The sequence below is a fragment of the Cyclopterus lumpus genome, chromosome 9, assembly GCF_009769545.1.
Source record: "Cyclopterus lumpus isolate fCycLum1 chromosome 9, fCycLum1.pri, whole genome shotgun sequence".
In the NCBI taxonomy this organism is placed as follows: Eukaryota; Metazoa; Chordata; class Actinopteri; order Perciformes; family Cyclopteridae; genus Cyclopterus; species Cyclopterus lumpus.
Window position 1 is genome coordinate 22,826,310 of NC_046974.1, and position 18,151 is coordinate 22,844,460.

Consider the following 18,151-nt stretch of genomic DNA (forward strand, 5'->3'; position numbering starts at 1 on the left):
TCCGTCTCTTAACGTTATGTGTGTCATAACTGGTAGCTGTGAAAACAAATCAATCTGTATGTTCTGATGTGCTGAACATGTGTCGGTTAGGGGATTGTTACTATAATATAAAATGCAAAATGTGCAGATGTGACAAATCCAAGTACATATAGAGTAAAAAAGGAGGCGAGCCGTGGACACCTTAGTGCGAAATATCAACTGTTTCAAGTGTGCACAAGAGAGAAAGGCCACTGCACTAACTGAAGGAAGAGCACTAGTGTGCCCTCTTGTGTCCCAAAGTAGTGTATCATTTTAAATGGCTTCTTTTTGTTGAACATTTAGAACATTTTAAAACCTAATAAGAAGTCATGATTAGTGCAACCAGATGCTACTTCTGTATGGCTGCTTTTTTGAGCCACAGAGTGCTCTCCCTCTCTCTCCTATGTCTCCCCGCTCAGCGTCTCTCTCTGCCTCTCTGTCTTTCTGTGGCCCACAAATCCGCAAAGAATGGACGGTTTCAGCAGAATGTCTTCCTCAGCTTGAGCCGTGATTGGCCCAAAGGAAGGGGTGGAAGTAAACAGGGGGCTGCAGTGGCACAGGGAGTCCCTAGAACGGGGAGAGAGAGTGAAGCAACGCGGACAACGGTGTGTGAGGGTTATGGAGGGAGAGAAGCGGCAGGGTCAGTGGTGGGTCAGTGGCGGGTCAGCTTTCCGATGCACATGAGGCCCACTGCCTTCAGCGTATGGCCTAACTCTCACAAACGCTGCACATTTAGTTGCAGACTGAAGAAATTGGGCACACAATAAAAAAATGAACTCACCAACCTATCTCCGTCCTACTTGTGTTGCTAACTGACCAAAAGAGCGACACTTTATCAGTTCATTAGGAGTTAATAGTTAACCTGAACTTTATCAGCGTCAGCCAAGGTCATTCACAGAACAAATGTGCGTCAGCCTGCGAGAACTAGTTGTGGCTGCAAAAAGATAAAAGATGATACCCTTAACTGGAATAGTTGAAATAACTCTGAAGAAATGGTATATATATATACATTTCACAGAACAGGATTTATGGTGCAACCTCACAAGGAAGGGGGAAAAATAAGTTGATCCCTGGAAGAAAGAAGGCCCTTTATATAATCTATTTCATCATTCCGCAGCGTTCACTTTGGTGGGAGCTCTCTTCAGAACAGACTGGTTGAGATTTGGGGGTTTCCTCGCAAACATGTATCCAAATGTTCCTTATAAAAACAAAAAAAGAACATTTTGTTCATGTACACTTAAACACCTTCCCTTTGGTCCTGCTGCGCTGCCTCTGCGAGGGAAACTTCTACACCTTATAGTCAGAAGACCACTCCTCTCTTTTAAACACCGACCTATTTTCTAGGTTTCTGCTCGAAATAACATACCCAAACCTAAAAGGGTGTATCTCTGCAACCACAAAGGCTATTTGAATAATGTTGGTGTTATAATAAAGGCAAACCATGTGTGCTTTTGTTCAGATGTGTAAATATTATTATATTTGTTACTGGTTAAGAGTAAATAAAGATGAAAGACAGCAAAAGTTGAATTTCCAGGTTCGCTTAGGAAAAAAAAGCACTTTCAGGATGATTATCTCTTGGAAGGATGCACAGAAACATCAGAGCATAGCAAAGGTCAAAAACCACTCAGATCATAGCACAATATGTGATCAGTCTCTGCAAAGTTTGACTTTGAAAAAGTAAAGCAGAACAATGTTAGAGAGGTTTTAGTACAGATTAATAATGTGAAATGGGCATTTGGGCAATTTGAATTTTCTCATATACCGAACCGTATATTTCACTTGTATATTACTTATGGTGTTCAATACATCCAAATATAGCAGTCTTTGTTGATCAGAAGAAGAAAATATTTAATTTTTTTTAAAAGCCAAAGATAAGCAACATTTGTGACTGTAAAGCACTAAAGCGATTCATGTTGCTGTGTTCTTTGGCTCATATCTCAGAAAGATTTTCTAAAGATATTTAGAATCTGTGTTAAATCCTCTTGCTCTTTGCTATCTGGCTTTTTCTGATAGCACCGAGCTACGGGTTGCTAGTTCCGAAAATGTGCTGAGTGGGCTGACTCCTGACAAAATGATGATTATGATATTTTAATAATTCTTTCAGTTGGTGTTTGAGTTGTGTGGAAATAGCTTACTGATTCTTGTAGCCCAAGTTCTCTTGTTGGGTTTAAAAGGTTAATACGGCCAGTCAACTGTGAGGAGGAACTATTTTCTTGACTGGATAGGAGCACTGAGCCATCTCCATCCCACCTGTTTGAGGTGCCCTGTGATATACAGTCTAATGGTCACAGAGTCCCAGTCCTTCTTATCCTCACATTTATCTTGTTTGTGTCAGAGCCTATCATGTGGAACATAACTATAACTATAAACATTTTCATTTGCCTTGGTTTTGCAGGAATCCATTTTTAGGATGTAACAATTTCATGAACAGTCCCATTAGATCAGCAAAGGGTAACATGATATATGCAACTCCAATGCATGCTGATGAAACCCTATTGTGAACTATAGATTAGGGGCCTTTTTCTGAACTTTGACTCGGTTGATAAAAACCTTCGGCAGGCCTATCTCTAAAACTCCCCCTGAAACTGGTTAGACCCGGCGCTGACAGAGCTGCAAAATAAATAAGGCCAGCGAGGAGGACGGAATAGGGGGCAGAAGGAGGTGTTACTGGTTAACCTGGAAAACCCTACACTTGATCCATGTCACTGTCGATAAGAGAATATGGTTCAGGAAAAGCTGGACTGAATTATTTGAAACATATCTGCCAAGAGCAGCAACCAGCTGAATGATTTCCTTGTCCAAAAGAGATGATTTAACACATATGAAAATGTCAAAAGTCTTGTTTTATTCAATCAAAGGTACAAAGTCCAAAAACATTGCATTTACTATCGTGCAGGACAAGTAAAAACCAAAGATTCTCACCACGTGTTTGCCCTTTTTGGATTTGGTTCGATGAAAACCAGGCTGGTTATCGAATAACAACGTGTATGAAGGTTTTTACCAAATGCACATTTGCAGGAAAAGGATTTGCATTCTCAAAGTAAACCCTCACATTTTAAACTTAATGTATAGTATTACGCTGCACAGTGGCCCACAATTAACCATTGTTTGCAACACAGCACGAATGGTTAATGTTCAACTGGAGATATTAATATAATCATTAAACTTTCTGTAACATAACTATGTCCCTGCCTTACCTGAACCGACTGCTGCTTGTACCTTCTTCATTGATCTCTGAGCCAAACAGTGTTGCCCAATATCCAAACAGAGGTTTGTCAATTTTACATGAATTTGGCACCAGAAATGAAATCCTCCCATATTCCCCCAGCAGTATAAAGCTGGTGAGGGCCAACTGTCTTCACTCTCCGGGACAATAAAGGGGTTCGCTGTTACCAAGCGCTAAGTGCTTCAACTGACACCGGGAAGAAGAGATGGCACCTGTCAAGAAGGTATATAAACCTCTATGCAGACGATACTGCATTTATATTGCACCCATCTTATTTTAGATTCTAGATTGTGTTGATGTAAATCTGAGCCATGTAATTACTGTGGGTTGTGGTTGTCCTGTTGGTCGACGGGTCTTGATGACTTTGTGAAAATAACCAGAGTAAAGCAGTCTCAGGATGATAACCGCTTTTATCTTTCTACTGGAATCAGAACATTTTCATTGCACACATTTGTCTATTCATCAGCTGCAAACTGCTACGCATCTCACATTGTCAAATGCTTGTGTATTTTATTTCAATCACATGCATGTTGTCTGTCTGTCATGGGTCCCTCTTCCCTGTTGTATTTATTAGAGATATTAAAGGGACAGTTCATCCCAAAGTAAAGAAATACACATTTTCTCTCTATCCTGTAGAGCTATTTATTATCTAGATTGTTTAAGTGTGAGTTGCCTAGTTCTGGAAGCTATAGTATAATGGGACTATATGGCAAAACACCAAATATATACATTTGAAAAACTCTACACACATTTCTCTTTCTGGAAATCGTGGTTAACTTAATCCACAGAGCTTGTAGGAACTATTTTCTTTCGACCGTTGTTCCTTCATGAAACTGGTCCCAACTGTGGAACTGCGGATTATCTTGAGGGTTCGGATTTTGGAATGTTTTTGGAACTGTTCCTTGAAATAACCTACAAAATATCAAAAGTGTATACTCAGCATGGAGCTCAAGTGATGTGTTCGCTTGGCTCTGCTCCCACAGAGTATTCTTGACCGCCTGAATGCTGGCGAGGTGGTGATCGGCGATGGGGGCTTCGTGTTCGCTCTGGAGAAGAGGGGCTACGTAAAGGCCGGGCCGTGGACCCCCGAGGCTGCCGTCACACACCCTGAAGCCGGTAAGACGAGCACGAACACTCACTCACTGTGTCTAAAACCACATGGAAGGAAGGTACACAAACCTAAACGCTTCAAACGTGTGTGTTTCCATTAGTGCGGCAGCTGCACCGGGAGTTCCTGAGAGCAGGATCCAATGTCATGCAGACCTTCACATTCTACGCCAGCGACGACAAACTGGAGAACAGGGGTCAGAACTTGAAAATCACTGTGAGTGGCTGACTATATCCGGAAAACATTTACAGCAAATACCGCTCTACCCCGTACTGATTGTGGCCTTTTCCATCAACTGCGATGTTCTCTCAGGGGGCAAAAATCAACGAGGCAGCCTGTGACCTGGCAAGGGAAGTAGCCAATGAAGGAGACGCAATGGTAGCCGGTGGCGTGTGTCAGACTCCGTCCTACCTGAGCTGCAAGAGTGAGGCAGATGTGAAGGCCATCTTCAAGAAACAGCTGGACGTGTTCATTAAGAAGAACGTGGACTTCCTGATTGCCGAGGTGGATCCACTTATTCGTTTCCAAGTCTTGTCGCTGTCAGAGCGACTTCAATCTATAATAGGATTAGTGGAGCGTGTGAGCGCTCAGTGGTGACTGTGTTGTTTCTCTCACTGCAGTACTTCGAGCATGTCGAGGAGGCCGTGTGGGCCGTGGAGGTGCTGAAGACCAGCGGGAAGCCAGTGGCTGCCTCCATGTGCATCGGACCGGAGGGAGACATGCACGGCGTCTCACCCGGAGACTGTGCCGTCAGGCTGGTGAACGCCGGTACGATGCTTCTCGTGTGTTTCCTTACTTGAGAGTCAGCTGTGTTATCTGATACGACGATAACCATGACCTTCTGTTCTCCAGGTGCCCAGATTGTGGGAGTCAACTGTCACTTTGACCCCATGACCTGTGTGAAAGCTGTGGAGATGATGAAGGTGGGAGTTGAGAAGGCTGGGTTGAAGGCTCACTACATGGCGCAGCCCCTGGCATACCACACCCCCGACTGCAGCTGTCAGGGATTCATCGATCTGCCAGAATTCCCCTTCGGTAATATCATTTTTCTCCGACATTAAAAGAAAAAAACAAAACAGTTGTGTAGTCACCAGCTTCTCACAGTTGTCTCCTTTTTCCTTCCTCAGCCCTGGAGCCCAGGATCCTGACCCGCTGGGACATGCACGAGTACGCCAGAGAGGCCTACAAGGTTGGCATCCGCTTCATCGGTGGCTGCTGTGGGTATGAGGCCTACCACATCAGAGCCATAGCAGAGGAGCTGGCCCCCGAGAGAGGGATCGTGGCCCCCGGCTCAGAGAAACATGGAATGTGGGGTGCTGGTCTGGAGATGCACACCAAACCCTGGGTCAGAGCCAGGTAAACCAGCCAAAACATATTCAAAATACTGAAATGCACACCAATAATGGATAGTATATTACTCGGTGCATCTTGTCCCCTGTGTTTAACCCGTGTCTCTGCCCCCTCTAGGGCCCGTCGGGACTACTGGGAGAATCTCGCTCCCGCATCCGGTCGCCCCAAGTGCCCGTCCATGTCCACGCCAGAGGGCTGGGGCGTGACCAAGGGTCACGCTGACCTGCTGCAGCACAAAGAGGCCACCAGCAGCCAGGAAATGAAACACGTGCTGGAGATGCAGAAGAAGACCAAGTCCTCCGCATGAAGGCTTTCCGAGTTCAGTCTGGAGATGAAAAAGCACTTGTAACAGCGATGCTCCACTTTGTGGAGTATTACTCTGTAAACCCCAAACAATAAACCTGAGTGTGTCACTTAATTTCACGACTACGTGTTGTCAGTGTGGAATGAGTGAAGAGAACTATGAATATGTCACACATTTCACATGTGCATGATTTAGAAGGCACTCAGTCCTTGTTGGTGTGGTAAACCTGGCTGCCCACTACAGAGTTGGATCCGCCTGGTCAAGGACCAAAAAAACAGAAACCCACAAACAGCCAGGAGGAGAGACAAACACACCAACAGCCACAATTAACCGGAGCAGTCACAATACTCTCATTCAGTGAAGGAGGAGATGGGAATGCGTGAACATTAAAGTTGTGTAATTTGCCCGCTGCCAATCAGAGAAGCTCCCAGTTGGACCCCTCCCCTGCTTCAGAGAGATTTATAGTGGCCTCCAGCTCCTCACCAATGTTGCTTCAGCCTCTCAGTCTGATCAGTCAGGGGTCCACACAGCGGCAGGATTATGGCACCAAAGAAGGTATGTGTGAACTTTTGTCTAAAGGTGGTGTATGCATTCAGGATGTCAACGTATGCCAGAAGTTATAGAAAGTGACTTGGACATCTTGGCGTCTTGATGAAAACTCTTCTGGAGGCCTCGTTTTCTCTCTTGAGTTTGTACCAACTCAAGTGGCTCACAACGGTTTTTTTCCTTTCAGCTCATGATATAGATGGCGATCATAATAATCTCTCATTACGAGTGACTTTGAAGTATTTATCCTGTAAATTAGCGAAGGACTTTCTCTTAATTGTTTTTTTATTTGTTATTATTATTGCAGAAATTCCACAATTTGTCATGTCTTATGACAGACAGACACATCTGACTCTCGGTGTGGTTTGATCTGGTTCATGACATGAGCGCACAGGCGGGGCTTTTCTGATATTCAAATAAGTGAATCAATCGATACAAATGAAAATAAAACATCTACAAACTATCTAACGCCAAACTCATCACCTCAAGACTGGGTGTGGAAGCAAATACATTTTGCAGACACGGACTCAAGTGTAATAAAGACAAAGAGAGTAAAAAGATTTAGTTCAGATTGACGTGAGACTTTCACTACGAGAGCCAAGCGCGCTGGAGTCAAAGGGTTCAGGTCTATCAGCCAATGGGAGCCGTGCGGCTGCTCTCTGACATGACGTGCTGCTTTCTTGATGCCTCAGTTTCACTGAGAGAAAGTGTGTGTGTGTGTGTGTGTGGGGGGGGTTAGCACTGGACTTTGGAATCCACTATGCATGAGGCATGATCAGCAGCTCACACTGATCCGTCGCCACAGGGAATCTTGGAGCGTCTCAACGCCGGGGAGGTGGTGATCGGCGATGGAGGCTTCGTGTTTGCCCTGGAGAAGAGGGGCTACGTGAAGGCCGGTCCCTGGACCCCAGAAGCCGCCTCAGAGCACCCCGAAGCAGGTGAGAACGAGCTGTTGTACCAACATTGACACATGCAAAGTTAACTTCAGATGGATTTAGTTTAGATGGATTTGCTTGTGTGTTTGCCTCATCGTGCGTTGGTTGCTCTGATTTCAGTGCGACAGCTGCACAGGGAGTTCCTGAGGGCCGGGGCCAATGTCATGCAGACCTTCACCTTCTACGCCAGCGACGACAAACTGGAGAACAGGGGCAACAAGCTCACCTTCACCGTAAGTCCAATTGCGGTCCGCAACGCATTCACGAGAATGAGCAGAACATCCCCGCAGGTGGCCGGCCATCCGTGCACTGAAAAGCTCAAAGGATTCTGGGCCCATCCTTTTTTCCCTTTCATCCCGCAGGGAGCTCAGATCAACGAGGCCGCCTGCGATTTGGCCCGTGAGGTCGCCAACGAGGGCGACGCCCTGGTGGCCGGAGGAGTGTGTCAGACTCCGTCCTACCTGAGCTGCAAGAGTGAGAAGGAGGTGAAGGCCATCTTGAAGAAACAGCTGGACGTGTTCATGAAGAAGAACGTGGACTTCCTGATTGCTGAGGTAGAGATCAAAAAAATAAAGATTCCTTCACCGGAACTTTTTTTTCCTGTGGATGTTCATACGTATGATGTCACTGTCCTGCAGTACTTTGAGCATGTTGAGGAGGCCGTGTGGGCTGTGGAGGTGCTGAAGGAGACAGGGAAGCCTGTGGCTGCCTCCATGTGCATCGGACCGGAGGGAGACATGCACGGCGTCTCTCCTGCAGAGTGTGCTGTCAGGCTGGTCAAAGCCGGTGAGTGCAGTGATTGTTTAATACACCCATGAGCATCGCTCATAGATTTAACCCAAACCACACAAGCACAGTTGCCGCTGCCTCTTCCAATTGTTTGCCTCCCTCTGCTTATCAGTAACAGCCAGCTCACGCCGATGCATGTTGCTCCTCCAGGTGCCCAGATTGTTGGCGTCAACTGCCACTTTGACCCCCTGACCTGTGTGCAAGCTGTCAAGATGATGAAGGAGGGAGTGGAGAAGGCCGGGTTGAAGGCTCACTACATGGTGCAGCCCCTGGCATACCACACCCCCGACTGCAGCTGTCAGGGATTCATCGATCTGCCAGAATTCCCCTTCGGTAATCAAATACCGCGCTGCATTTTTTTTAAAACATATAACATACGTCTTTTTAAAAAAAGGTCCTTTCCCAGTGTGCATGCGCATACACTCTCTGGCGGGTGTACTGCATCCCACCGGTCACCAAAAGCAGCCACGGTTGTGGGATCTAATGTGTATAAATCTCCCATCAGGTCTGGAGCCCAGGATCCTGTCGCGCTGGGACATGCACAAGTACGCCAGAGAGGCCTACAACGCCGGCATCCGCTTCATCGGCGGCTGCTGTGGATTTGAGCCCTACCACATCAGGGCGGTCGCAGAGGAGCTGGCCCCCGATAGGGGCTTCCTCCCTGCCGCGTCAGAGAAACACGGCAACTGGGGGGCCGGTCTGGAGATGCACACCAAGCCCTGGGTCAGAGCCAGGTCAGAGGAGACTTTCGTTACTTTTGTACCATAAATACGCACCATAAAATGTGAACCGTCGACTCAACACCAGCGAGTGCTAACTGGTGTGACTCTTTGTCTCTTCTAGAGCCCGCCGTGACTACTGGGAGAACCTGAAGCCAGCCTCCGGTCGCCCCCTGTGTCCCTCCATGTCTGCCCCCGACAGCTGGGGCGTCACCAAGGGCCACAAGGATCTGATGCAGCAGAAAGAGGCCACCTCTCAGGGCCAACTCAAGACGCTGTTCGACAGGTCAAAGAGCAACTGAGTCTCCGCCACACAGCTGGCAGCAGGCCCGGGTCAAACCCGGGTGGCGCACACTATATGTGTAAACTGTGATGTAGCCAACAAACGTAACGTCCGGGGCCGAACCTTCACGTGAGGAGTCGGCCCATGTTAAGATAGGGACCTTTTTGTTCTTCATGACTCAGTTTGGATCAGTTTGTTTAATAAAAGAACTAATAAAATGTGAATTGGCCACTGGACTGTTGAGATGTTCCTTGCTGCGAATGATGTTTCTCAGTTCCATCATCTGTAAATATGTGATGATCGTGACACCATGTAAACACACATTTATAACTCTTGTGCAGGGACAAATTGACTTAACAGTGTCGAAAATGAGCTACGCTTCAATGCATTGATAGGTAATAATAATATTATAATGCTTTGATAATCAGGCCAGTATTAGTGAGGCAACATTACGTCATATCATGAAAATGGCATTGAGGTTTGTAAAGCCTCTAATCTCACACTGTGATCTAAGAGTTGGAGATGAGCGTCATTGTTTATGAATGTAGAATTTCGAGAATCCTGCAATGAATATTGGGATCCAGTAGATGGCGGTGTTGGCCCACATGACACTGACCGCACTTACAAAGAGCCTTCCCGAGAGGATGTTCCACTAACTAGCAGTAGTGGGAACAAGTAAAAAGCTATCCTTTATTATTATTTCAAAGGTTATGTGAATTTGGGGTTCACAAGTCCATCTTACAAGACAAAGTTGTATCTTTTGTATTACATTATTAAAAAAATAGCAATGATAGTTTTACGCCTCATTAAAATATTCATAAACAAATGTCAGGTTTATGTCAGGGACATGGAGCTTAAGACATTCACATGAACCAGACAGGGAGGGCTCTAATTAAAAATGATATTCAATTACATTATGGAAATTTAGGAAGCAGCATTTTGATCCATAACAATGTGGTCTCTCTTAACATTATAGAGAGCCAAGATGATGAGCTATATTTGGTTATACTATGTTTTCTTTCGGCTGTAATCACAAGAGTGTGATGATTGTACCTCTATCTACATTCTGTTATATGGATTTATGGATTTGCGATGCAGCTTCAGAGAGTCGTGCCTGTGCTTGATTGGGAGTTTTCTGATGGTGACACATCTCGCTTTATAAACGATCTCTGCTACTTTCGTTGTTGATTGGACAAGCCCGAATTGACCTCTTGACGGCGGAGTGGAATCAGAGATAGGGTACGATATTTCTCTTTGCCCTAGCACGGTAGGCTTGTTTTGGCATTTTAGCTCTCACACAGACAATATTGTTGCCTTTTAGTAGCTTAATGGCGAATAAAAGCCTTTAGAGCCTCATTTAACCTCGACTGGTTGTACTTTACAGCGGATTAAGGTCTTTTATTTGTCTATTTTTGTTTGCCCTTTTTCGACAGGAGGCTGACTCGCAACCCGGAATGACAAGGCTGCAGTATGGCCTGAGGATTTGACCTCGCAGGACAACCACTGGGTCAACATATCAGACGGCCGCTTCGCTAAAGAGGTAAAGACATAGCTAGACGTAAGGTAGCGGATAGAATAAAGACTCAAAACTCAGCCATATTATTGACCTTCTAGCCTTAGAAGATTCGTGTCATTGCTGTATCGCCTATATGTTATTGAATCTATTCATGGAGGCTTCTAGAGAGGCATCTTGTCCCCCTCCATCCCTCCGCACCGTCACCACGACCCGCATCCTCTGTACCACTCTGCGTGTTATGGTATAGCCCCGTACAGGTCCCAGTAACAGCACCGCCATCTTGTGGTGTCGTTCTGCAGCTACAAGTAGCCGCTCTATACCGGAAGTGAACCCGCGGAGGTCATCATGGGAAGCAAAGTCAGCTCCAAAATGGCAGCACCCGCCGCCCGAGTGATCCAGGTAACGGCGCTCCCGAGATTTGAACCATCGACAGACATCAGTGTGTTGAGGTCGGACTGATTTTGAGAAGTACAACACGTCGCCTTTCCGTCGGGCTGTACAGTCGATACGCTTTTTTTGTTTAAAGAGGCCTTTTTCTGGGAGACAAATGCCGCCGTACCCTTGTTGATGTCCTTGTTTAACCCGTTGTCGTGTTGAGGCAGCAGCAGAAGACGTGCACTGTGCATATGTGACGTTGTGGGAAAGGTTACGGACATGTTGGCTGATTCGCTGTTAGTTCAGTGTGTCGTGGCTGTTAGCTGGAGTCCTGTGTGTCCAGGGAGCAGCTAGCTTAGCTTAGCTCAGCGGTAGATAACTTTGTACACCGATGACGTGAGCTCAGAAAATAGCTGAACGTTGGGACAGATGTACTGTATTTGTACCCCAATAGCCCAGCAAATGTACTAACAACGTGTCGCTGTACGTGGCTTAATCAATTTGAGTTCCTTTTTCGGTTAGTTCATGTTTTGTCAAGTCTGAAAGTAGTTTAAAAGAATGCCTCATATTTGCTTAGCTTTGAGAAGCTACCAGGAGCCTTTTTCTTGCCTTGGAACTTGAGCTGTCTATCTAAGTCTGCGTATTGTTTCATTGTGTTGTCACTCTGATCGGTAGTTGCAGCAATAGTATGAAGCAACGTCACTGTCTCCTGTCACAGTCTGAGGTCATCACTTAAATCTCACCCAGAAGTACCCTTTTAGCTGCCCCTGTTTTGAGGGATCTGCCACACAAACTATTTCTTTGTTTTAGGGTTTAACTGACACTCGCACCGCTGTTTGATCTAACGGGTGTCTGTTTGCAGGCTATCCGGCCTCGTGCTCCTCTGATCAAGTTCCCCCAAAGACAGGACGTCCCACGGCCCAATGGTGAGCATGGAGAAAGTGGACGGGGGTCCGACAGCTACTTAATGAAGGAACCCATCCTAAAAACAGCTCTTGGGTGATGTCACTGATAACGTAACCCTCTTGTGTGTTTCATTGTAAATAAACTCTCCGCAAGGTTTGAATGAATTTCGCTCCAGAAAATGAGCATTTCTCTATCGATGATTTCCGCTCGGTGCTCTGCAAGTTTCCTTTTTTTATTTATCATCAGTGACCTTTTTCTCCTCTTCTCCCTTTTCTAGTCCAAGAGGCTTTGAAAACGTTAGCGGTTAACTCCTCGCCACACAGCGCCCTGACTTCACCTCTGTCATCAAGACCCCATGTACCATTGACCTTCATTTCTGGTACGCCAGATTCGCTGGCCTCCATTCAGCTGCTCCCTGCAAGGTACCGCAGGAGACCGATGGCAGTGGAGGAAATGGACTACATCCAGGTGAGGGGGCCCCGACCTCTTGGACTGAATGCCAAACACTGACAATGTTGGTCTTTAAAACGTCAGGTCTCGGTTAGAACATAACAGTTTCCCTCGATGTAAGATAAAGCTGCATTGTCACCTTTGGACTTTACACTCCCATTAGATTTTAACGGTTGTTTGCACTCAAAAACCTAAACTGTGATATACTAGAACGAAGTTGCAAAAGGCTGGAAATGCAAACCTAAGTAAAGTTGTATCCGCAGTGTCAATATTGAGGAGCTTTGTCACATGATCAGTATTCCGTTTTCTTTCTCCACAGCGCGGCGGACCAGAATGACGCAACCAAAGTCCTCATCCGTGTGAGATCAGTCCGTCTGCACTCTGTTCGTCAGTTTAACCTATTGCCACATGAGACATGATGTAGAATAAAGTATTGCATAAAGCCAGTTAAAATGTACATATATTGATTAATTTTTTTCTTTTAGATGTTAAATCCTAATTGTATTTTAAGTTCATACTAAAAAAGGGACATCTTCATTGTTTTACACGCAGCAAAGCTATAAGAGTAGCGTGTGGTTTTTATATATATACACTTGTGCTTCACAATGCCCGCCGCACCTAAAATGCAAGCACGAAGCTCTGCTACTTAGACGATGGGAAGATGCATTTCCCTGCAATACATAACAAATGAACCAAACACGGCCGAAGAGATGCTGGATATCAAAGTTGCAATCGTACCGAGTGGAATAATTAAAATATATTGTGTTTGGTTTGTGGCGTTCTCGTGCTTGATGTGAACACCGTCGGCACACGACGAGACAAGGACATGTTTAGGGTTCATTTTTTGTTTATTGTCGTCGCTGGCATGCGCTATATGGCAAAACATTAACAACATCGACATTTCACAACAGTGCAGTATGACTGAGATCCGGGAAGCTGTTCAGCACAGGCGTGACAGGTGGACGGACGCTGCAGCTGCCCGACCGGCAGGTTGTCGTCTCCACCGCGGCCGAGTAGAGCTGTTTTATTGATGGTCCCCTCTTGCCATGAATCAAACACATGAGAAAACTATTCTGCCTGCCCTTTTGGCTAAATGAATAAATAATAATTTAAACGCATGAATGCCGTTATAGAACAATTCATGGCTTTACAAAAATACCTCTGGATGCTCAAACCCCATCATCACACACAACTTTGTGAACTCTATGGAGAGGAAAGTGCAGTATATTCAGAGATTAATATTAACACCGACAGCAACTGCAAAGTCACAACACGAGAAGAAACACTGAGGTATGCATTGGATTACTTTGGGGGGGAGAATATTCTGTCCTGTGTCAAACGGCACCCTTGTTGCTGAGGAACATTTCTTGGTTTTGATCATTGTGGATAGGTATGTGGTTTGTTTGCAAACGCCAAACTAAACATCGCACTTGGAAATGCAGGAGAAGCGATCGATGGCGGGCGAAAGGGACTCCCGTCAATTGCTCTGTTCGTCGTCCAGCTCCTCAAAAGCCGGCAGGAAGTCGGCGATGGAGTCCACCACGTAGTCTGGCACCAAGCTGTGGTTGGCGGCCAGCTCGCTGTCCCGGTACTCCTGGGCCTCCTCGAGCTGAGACACGCCGGTGAGGGTGAGCATGGTGTCGAAGCCGCAGTTGGAGCCGAACAGCATGTCCGTCTCCAGGCGGTCCCCGATCATCAGGCACTGGGCGGGTTCCACCCCACTGAACTGGCTGGAGATGCACTCAAACATGAAGCGGCTGGGCTTGCCAATCACGGTGGCCTTGCGGCCTGAGGACACCTCCAGGGCTGCAGTGAGGGACCCAGAACCTTCCGGAGGGGAAGATGATATAAAGAGGTTAGAGCAGAGTGAATCCTGTCCTCTCCTTCAAGTATGTTGGAGTAAAAGAGATCTTTATGTATTATGCATTGCTTAGCGGCTAGCCTCTGATCAGTCTCACACGGTGTACCACCCAGGTAGTGACTTGGGTTCGATGCTGTAATAAAGCTGCCGTCTGCTATGAATGGCGCCCAGAAGAAAGGCTCAATTCAGCTGCGGCCAATCCACCCGATTGTATTCTAGACAAAATAAATGTTCACCACAGCAGAGATGCAGCTAGAATTTTGCAGGTTAACGTTACAACTCTTCTGTTCTGGTTCCTGATGAACAGAGGCCATCTAAAGCCCCTACAAACCTGATGCCACCGATTGAGATTTTTTTTAAATTATATATATATATATATATATATATATATATATATATATATATATATATATATATATATAAACCATCAATGTGTACACTGCAATATAAAGCATCTGTTCAACCCAGTGTGCAATATTGTAATCTTGCCAAATGTCCTGCTGTGGAACGAATAAAGGATTATTATTTGATGTCATGTTAAAAGTGCTTTAACTAATAACATAGATTTCAGTCTACAGTATGAGAACTTTGCTATTTTTGCAAAGTATCCCCTTGTATGAATAAGACCTCAGTTGCGACGTTTTGGTAAATAAAAACTGAATTATTTTGTGCCCACTTATCATCCAAACACACATCCCTTCTTATCTCTCCACATTGGTGTCGTTGGCCAAAGTCTCATTTGATTGAATGTTGTGTGTACCTGTCTTTGGTATATAAGAGGATAAATACAGGCAATTAATCCAGGGACACAGGATTACAACTGCGGAGTGATTATTGGAGGAACTATTTATGTCTGTGCACATCAGATAATTAGTAACTGGGAAATATTGACATGGTTTTCAGTGGCCTAATGTGCCGCCACGCCCCCGCCCCCCTCCTCTATAAACATTTCTGGGGGCGCCCCTGCACTACACCAGCTGACCTCTCGGGCCCAGACAGTAATCTATACATGGTTGGCTACAACTATACAAAAACACTGGAGGAGCCCGAGCTCTCCCACCCCACACACGCACACACGGCTCCATCACCACCATTACCTGGCAGTATCCTTCCACCCGACAGAGGGTGCCAGGGGTCGTTGTCGGTGGCCAGGAACAGACAGTCCGGGTCCCGCAGGTAGCACGAGGCTTTGGCCAGTTTGAGAAAAGTCAGTTTGTCATCGTGTCCCACCAGCACCGCCTTGACGTCCTCCGCCAGGGCGCAGTCGTAGATGGTGGCGTCCGGCTCGTCCGCCTCCTCCACGCAGGGGACGCCCGCCCCCCTGCAGCTCCCTGCGCAGTCCGTCGCAGCCCATGACGAACACCTGGCCGCGGATTTTGACCACGTCCCGCAGGTAGAGAGCCGAGCAGTACGACGAGCTGAAGATCTGCTCCAGCATCACGTCGGTGAAGCCCAGCCGGTAGAACTTGTGCACGTAATTCTCGCGGGGCCTGGTACAGTTGTTGGTGACGAACACGACGTTTTTGCCGTGCCGTATGAGCGAACTCACCACCTTCGCCGCGCCCGTTATCGCCGTCTCGCCGTGCCATATGACCCCGTCGCAGTCGAAGAGAATGAAGTCCTTCGCCTCGAGCAGATTTCTTATCTGCGGACCTCGAATTTTCTGGCAGCCTTTGAACCCAAAGGCGCCTGCCATTCCGGCTTTTTGCTCGGTCTCCTCCGTGTTTCACCTGCTAGTGGCCCCCCATGTCGACGGCTGGTGCATAACGGGCTGACGGCCGCGCGTGAAATGGGACGGAAACTAATCAATGGTCAATCAAATCACATTGCGAAGGTCCTTGGTGCGGTGAGACGCGGACAGCGGGCTACATAAACATTGATGCTAAGCCACGCCCACGGTGTCCACGCGGACCAATCAGGCGCGTGCGTGTCACAAGCCTTTTATAAGCAACGGCCACTAAAAATGACATTGCGCCCTCTTGGCGGCTGATGGACGCGTAGGTGACATTTTATTTGATGTTTTTTGTTTTTATGTGCACAAAATCTATAACTACGCCGAATAAAAATATATAGTCGTAGAAGCCGTACTCAGAAGTAGAAAGGTGCCACCGATACTAAAACTACTCTTTTATAAAAGTTCTGAATTCAAAATGAAAAACGTTAAGAGTCTAAAGAGCGTTACATGTTACTGTATATTACTGGTTAGGCAATAATTCGTAAACAGCATGATCTTATAGCTGATTTAGGTAGAACTACTTACAATTCATTTGAGGTCAATGTAAGATTTTTTTAATGTTTGCATACACAATCCTATCTGTGTTATAACAATTACAGAACTGTGAAATACATCTAGTGCTGGACAAAGTACATTATTTGTGGAGTGGAGCAAAAGATAAAATTAGCATAGAATAATAATTTTTACTTCACAGTTGCCTGTTTATTATTAGCATTACACCAAGCTAAAAAAGAAGAAGAAAGAAAGTCTAATACAACGTTGCTTCACTAAATCCTACCTGAAGATTGTAATGTTTTTAATTATTTTCAGTTTCCAAGATGTGTTTCTAATATTTTGTCTACCTAATCTATATAAATGTGAGTATTTAAATAAATATCCTTACTTTTTCTACTGCGGAGTGTTTATAGAATCAGGCTTGATTCTGGTCCAGGAAGCCATGATTTCTCACTCTCAATGAAGTATTTTTCTCAGGTCACTAGATGGGGCTCTAACCAGCAACACACAGCCACACACACCCTCCACAGTCAAAACAACCAGCTCCTCCCTTCATTCATTATTACTAAGACACAGATCATCAAAACAGGAGCAACCGGGTATGCACTTCTAATGCCAGCTACAAGTTTGTTTGAACATCCTTTCCCTCACATTACATTCCAATCAGAGCCACTACATCTCTCTCTCTCTGGCTTCAAGAGAGGGCATTAAACTAATCATGTTCCGGGGGCCCGACCTTCAGATAAAGAGGGTTCAAAAGACTTTAACAGGTGCCGGATCAACAAGTCAAATTAGGGCAAGAATCCAAGAAATATAAGCACACTGTATTCAAAGCTCCCAGCACTGTTAATGTGCACCGCCTCCAGAGCGTGCCTCTGTGATGAAGGAAACATTGAAATCAATATTAAACCAGCATATATTACATATATTCATATCAAACATATAGTCAAATATACAGCATAAATCACATTTATCACCCAGCAAAAAAAAAACAATCGACATAGAAACAACTATAAAAATACATTAAAAAGCAGTAAATATTTTATTTGCTCTTCCAGACAACCCACAACACAAATTATTAGTTAATTTTGATATGAACCTAAATATTTCTAGTTCCTGCCCCTGATGTGAGAGCGCCAGATTTGTGGCAAAAAATCAAATCAGTGAGCAAAATCAAAATGTCGCACAGTTCAAATTGTCAGGCGCTCTTAATATCACTTCTGCTTGATTCATGGACACAACCATCGCACCAACCTCCCCTTTCTCCATCTTACGTGGCATCGTGATGCAATTACAATGATGTTATTTGAATTTTTCCTCTTGCTTGTCACTGCAGGATGTCAAACCTGTTTTGAACTCATGGTTATAAATATAATGAAGAAAAATTAAATTATTGCAATTCCAACTTAAGCCAAAAATATTAATAGCAACATTCTAAATTAAATGCAGTTAATTGTATTACAAATACCGAAAGTGACACACAGTCTATCACTTTTTATTCAGCGGTATTCGGAGCATTATTTCTTCTCGCTCTT

The 18,151-nt window shown here is 45.5% G+C and overlaps 4 protein-coding genes across 7 annotated transcripts; 3 read left to right on the top strand and 1 right to left on the bottom strand.

Annotated features, from left to right (window-relative positions):
- The first annotated feature begins 3,449 nt into the window (after positions 1-3,449).
- On the top strand, positions 3,450-6,009 carry LOC117736261 (betaine--homocysteine S-methyltransferase 1-like). Its single transcript, XM_034541473.1, has 8 exons — positions 3,450-3,467; positions 4,228-4,360; positions 4,456-4,568; positions 4,665-4,856; positions 4,973-5,120; positions 5,205-5,387; positions 5,480-5,708; positions 5,820-6,009. The coding sequence occupies exons 1-8, from the start codon at positions 3,450-3,452 to the stop codon at positions 6,007-6,009; spliced, it is 1,206 nt and encodes a 401-aa protein (XP_034397364.1).
- A 537-nt stretch (positions 6,010-6,546) lies between these two features.
- LOC117735983 (betaine--homocysteine S-methyltransferase 1-like) lies at positions 6,547-9,297 on the top strand. Its single transcript, XM_034540934.1, has 8 exons — positions 6,547-6,561; positions 7,358-7,490; positions 7,608-7,720; positions 7,850-8,041; positions 8,126-8,273; positions 8,427-8,609; positions 8,782-9,010; positions 9,120-9,297. The coding sequence occupies exons 1-8, from the start codon at positions 6,547-6,549 to the stop codon at positions 9,295-9,297; spliced, it is 1,191 nt and encodes a 396-aa protein (XP_034396825.1).
- Positions 9,298-10,473: 1,176 nt separating this feature from the next.
- mrps36 (mitochondrial ribosomal protein S36) lies at positions 10,474-12,982 on the top strand. Of its 4 annotated transcripts, none has more exons than XM_034541866.1 (6): positions 10,474-10,545; positions 10,712-10,818; positions 11,042-11,193; positions 12,032-12,095; positions 12,353-12,543; positions 12,845-12,982. In XM_034541866.1, exons 3-6 carry the CDS (start codon positions 11,140-11,142, stop codon positions 12,860-12,862), a joined length of 327 nt encoding a protein of 108 aa, XP_034397757.1. In that variant the 5' UTR covers positions 10,474-10,545; positions 10,712-10,818; positions 11,042-11,139; the 3' UTR covers positions 12,863-12,982. The 4 variants fall into 4 exon arrangements, with proteins under 4 accessions (XP_034397757.1, XP_034397755.1, XP_034397758.1 ...); XM_034541864.1 differs by having other exon boundaries at positions 11,094-11,193; XM_034541867.1 differs by having other exon boundaries at positions 10,476-10,517.
- A 372-nt stretch (positions 12,983-13,354) lies between these two features.
- Positions 13,355-16,279, bottom strand: pdxp (pyridoxal (pyridoxine, vitamin B6) phosphatase). The gene is given in 3 exon segments (XM_034541863.1): positions 13,355-14,352; positions 15,484-15,706; positions 15,708-16,279. Coding segments are annotated over 3 exon segments (948 nt in total). The 5' UTR covers positions 16,083-16,279; the 3' UTR covers positions 13,355-14,002.
- Between the last annotated feature and the right edge of the window lie 1,872 nt (positions 16,280-18,151).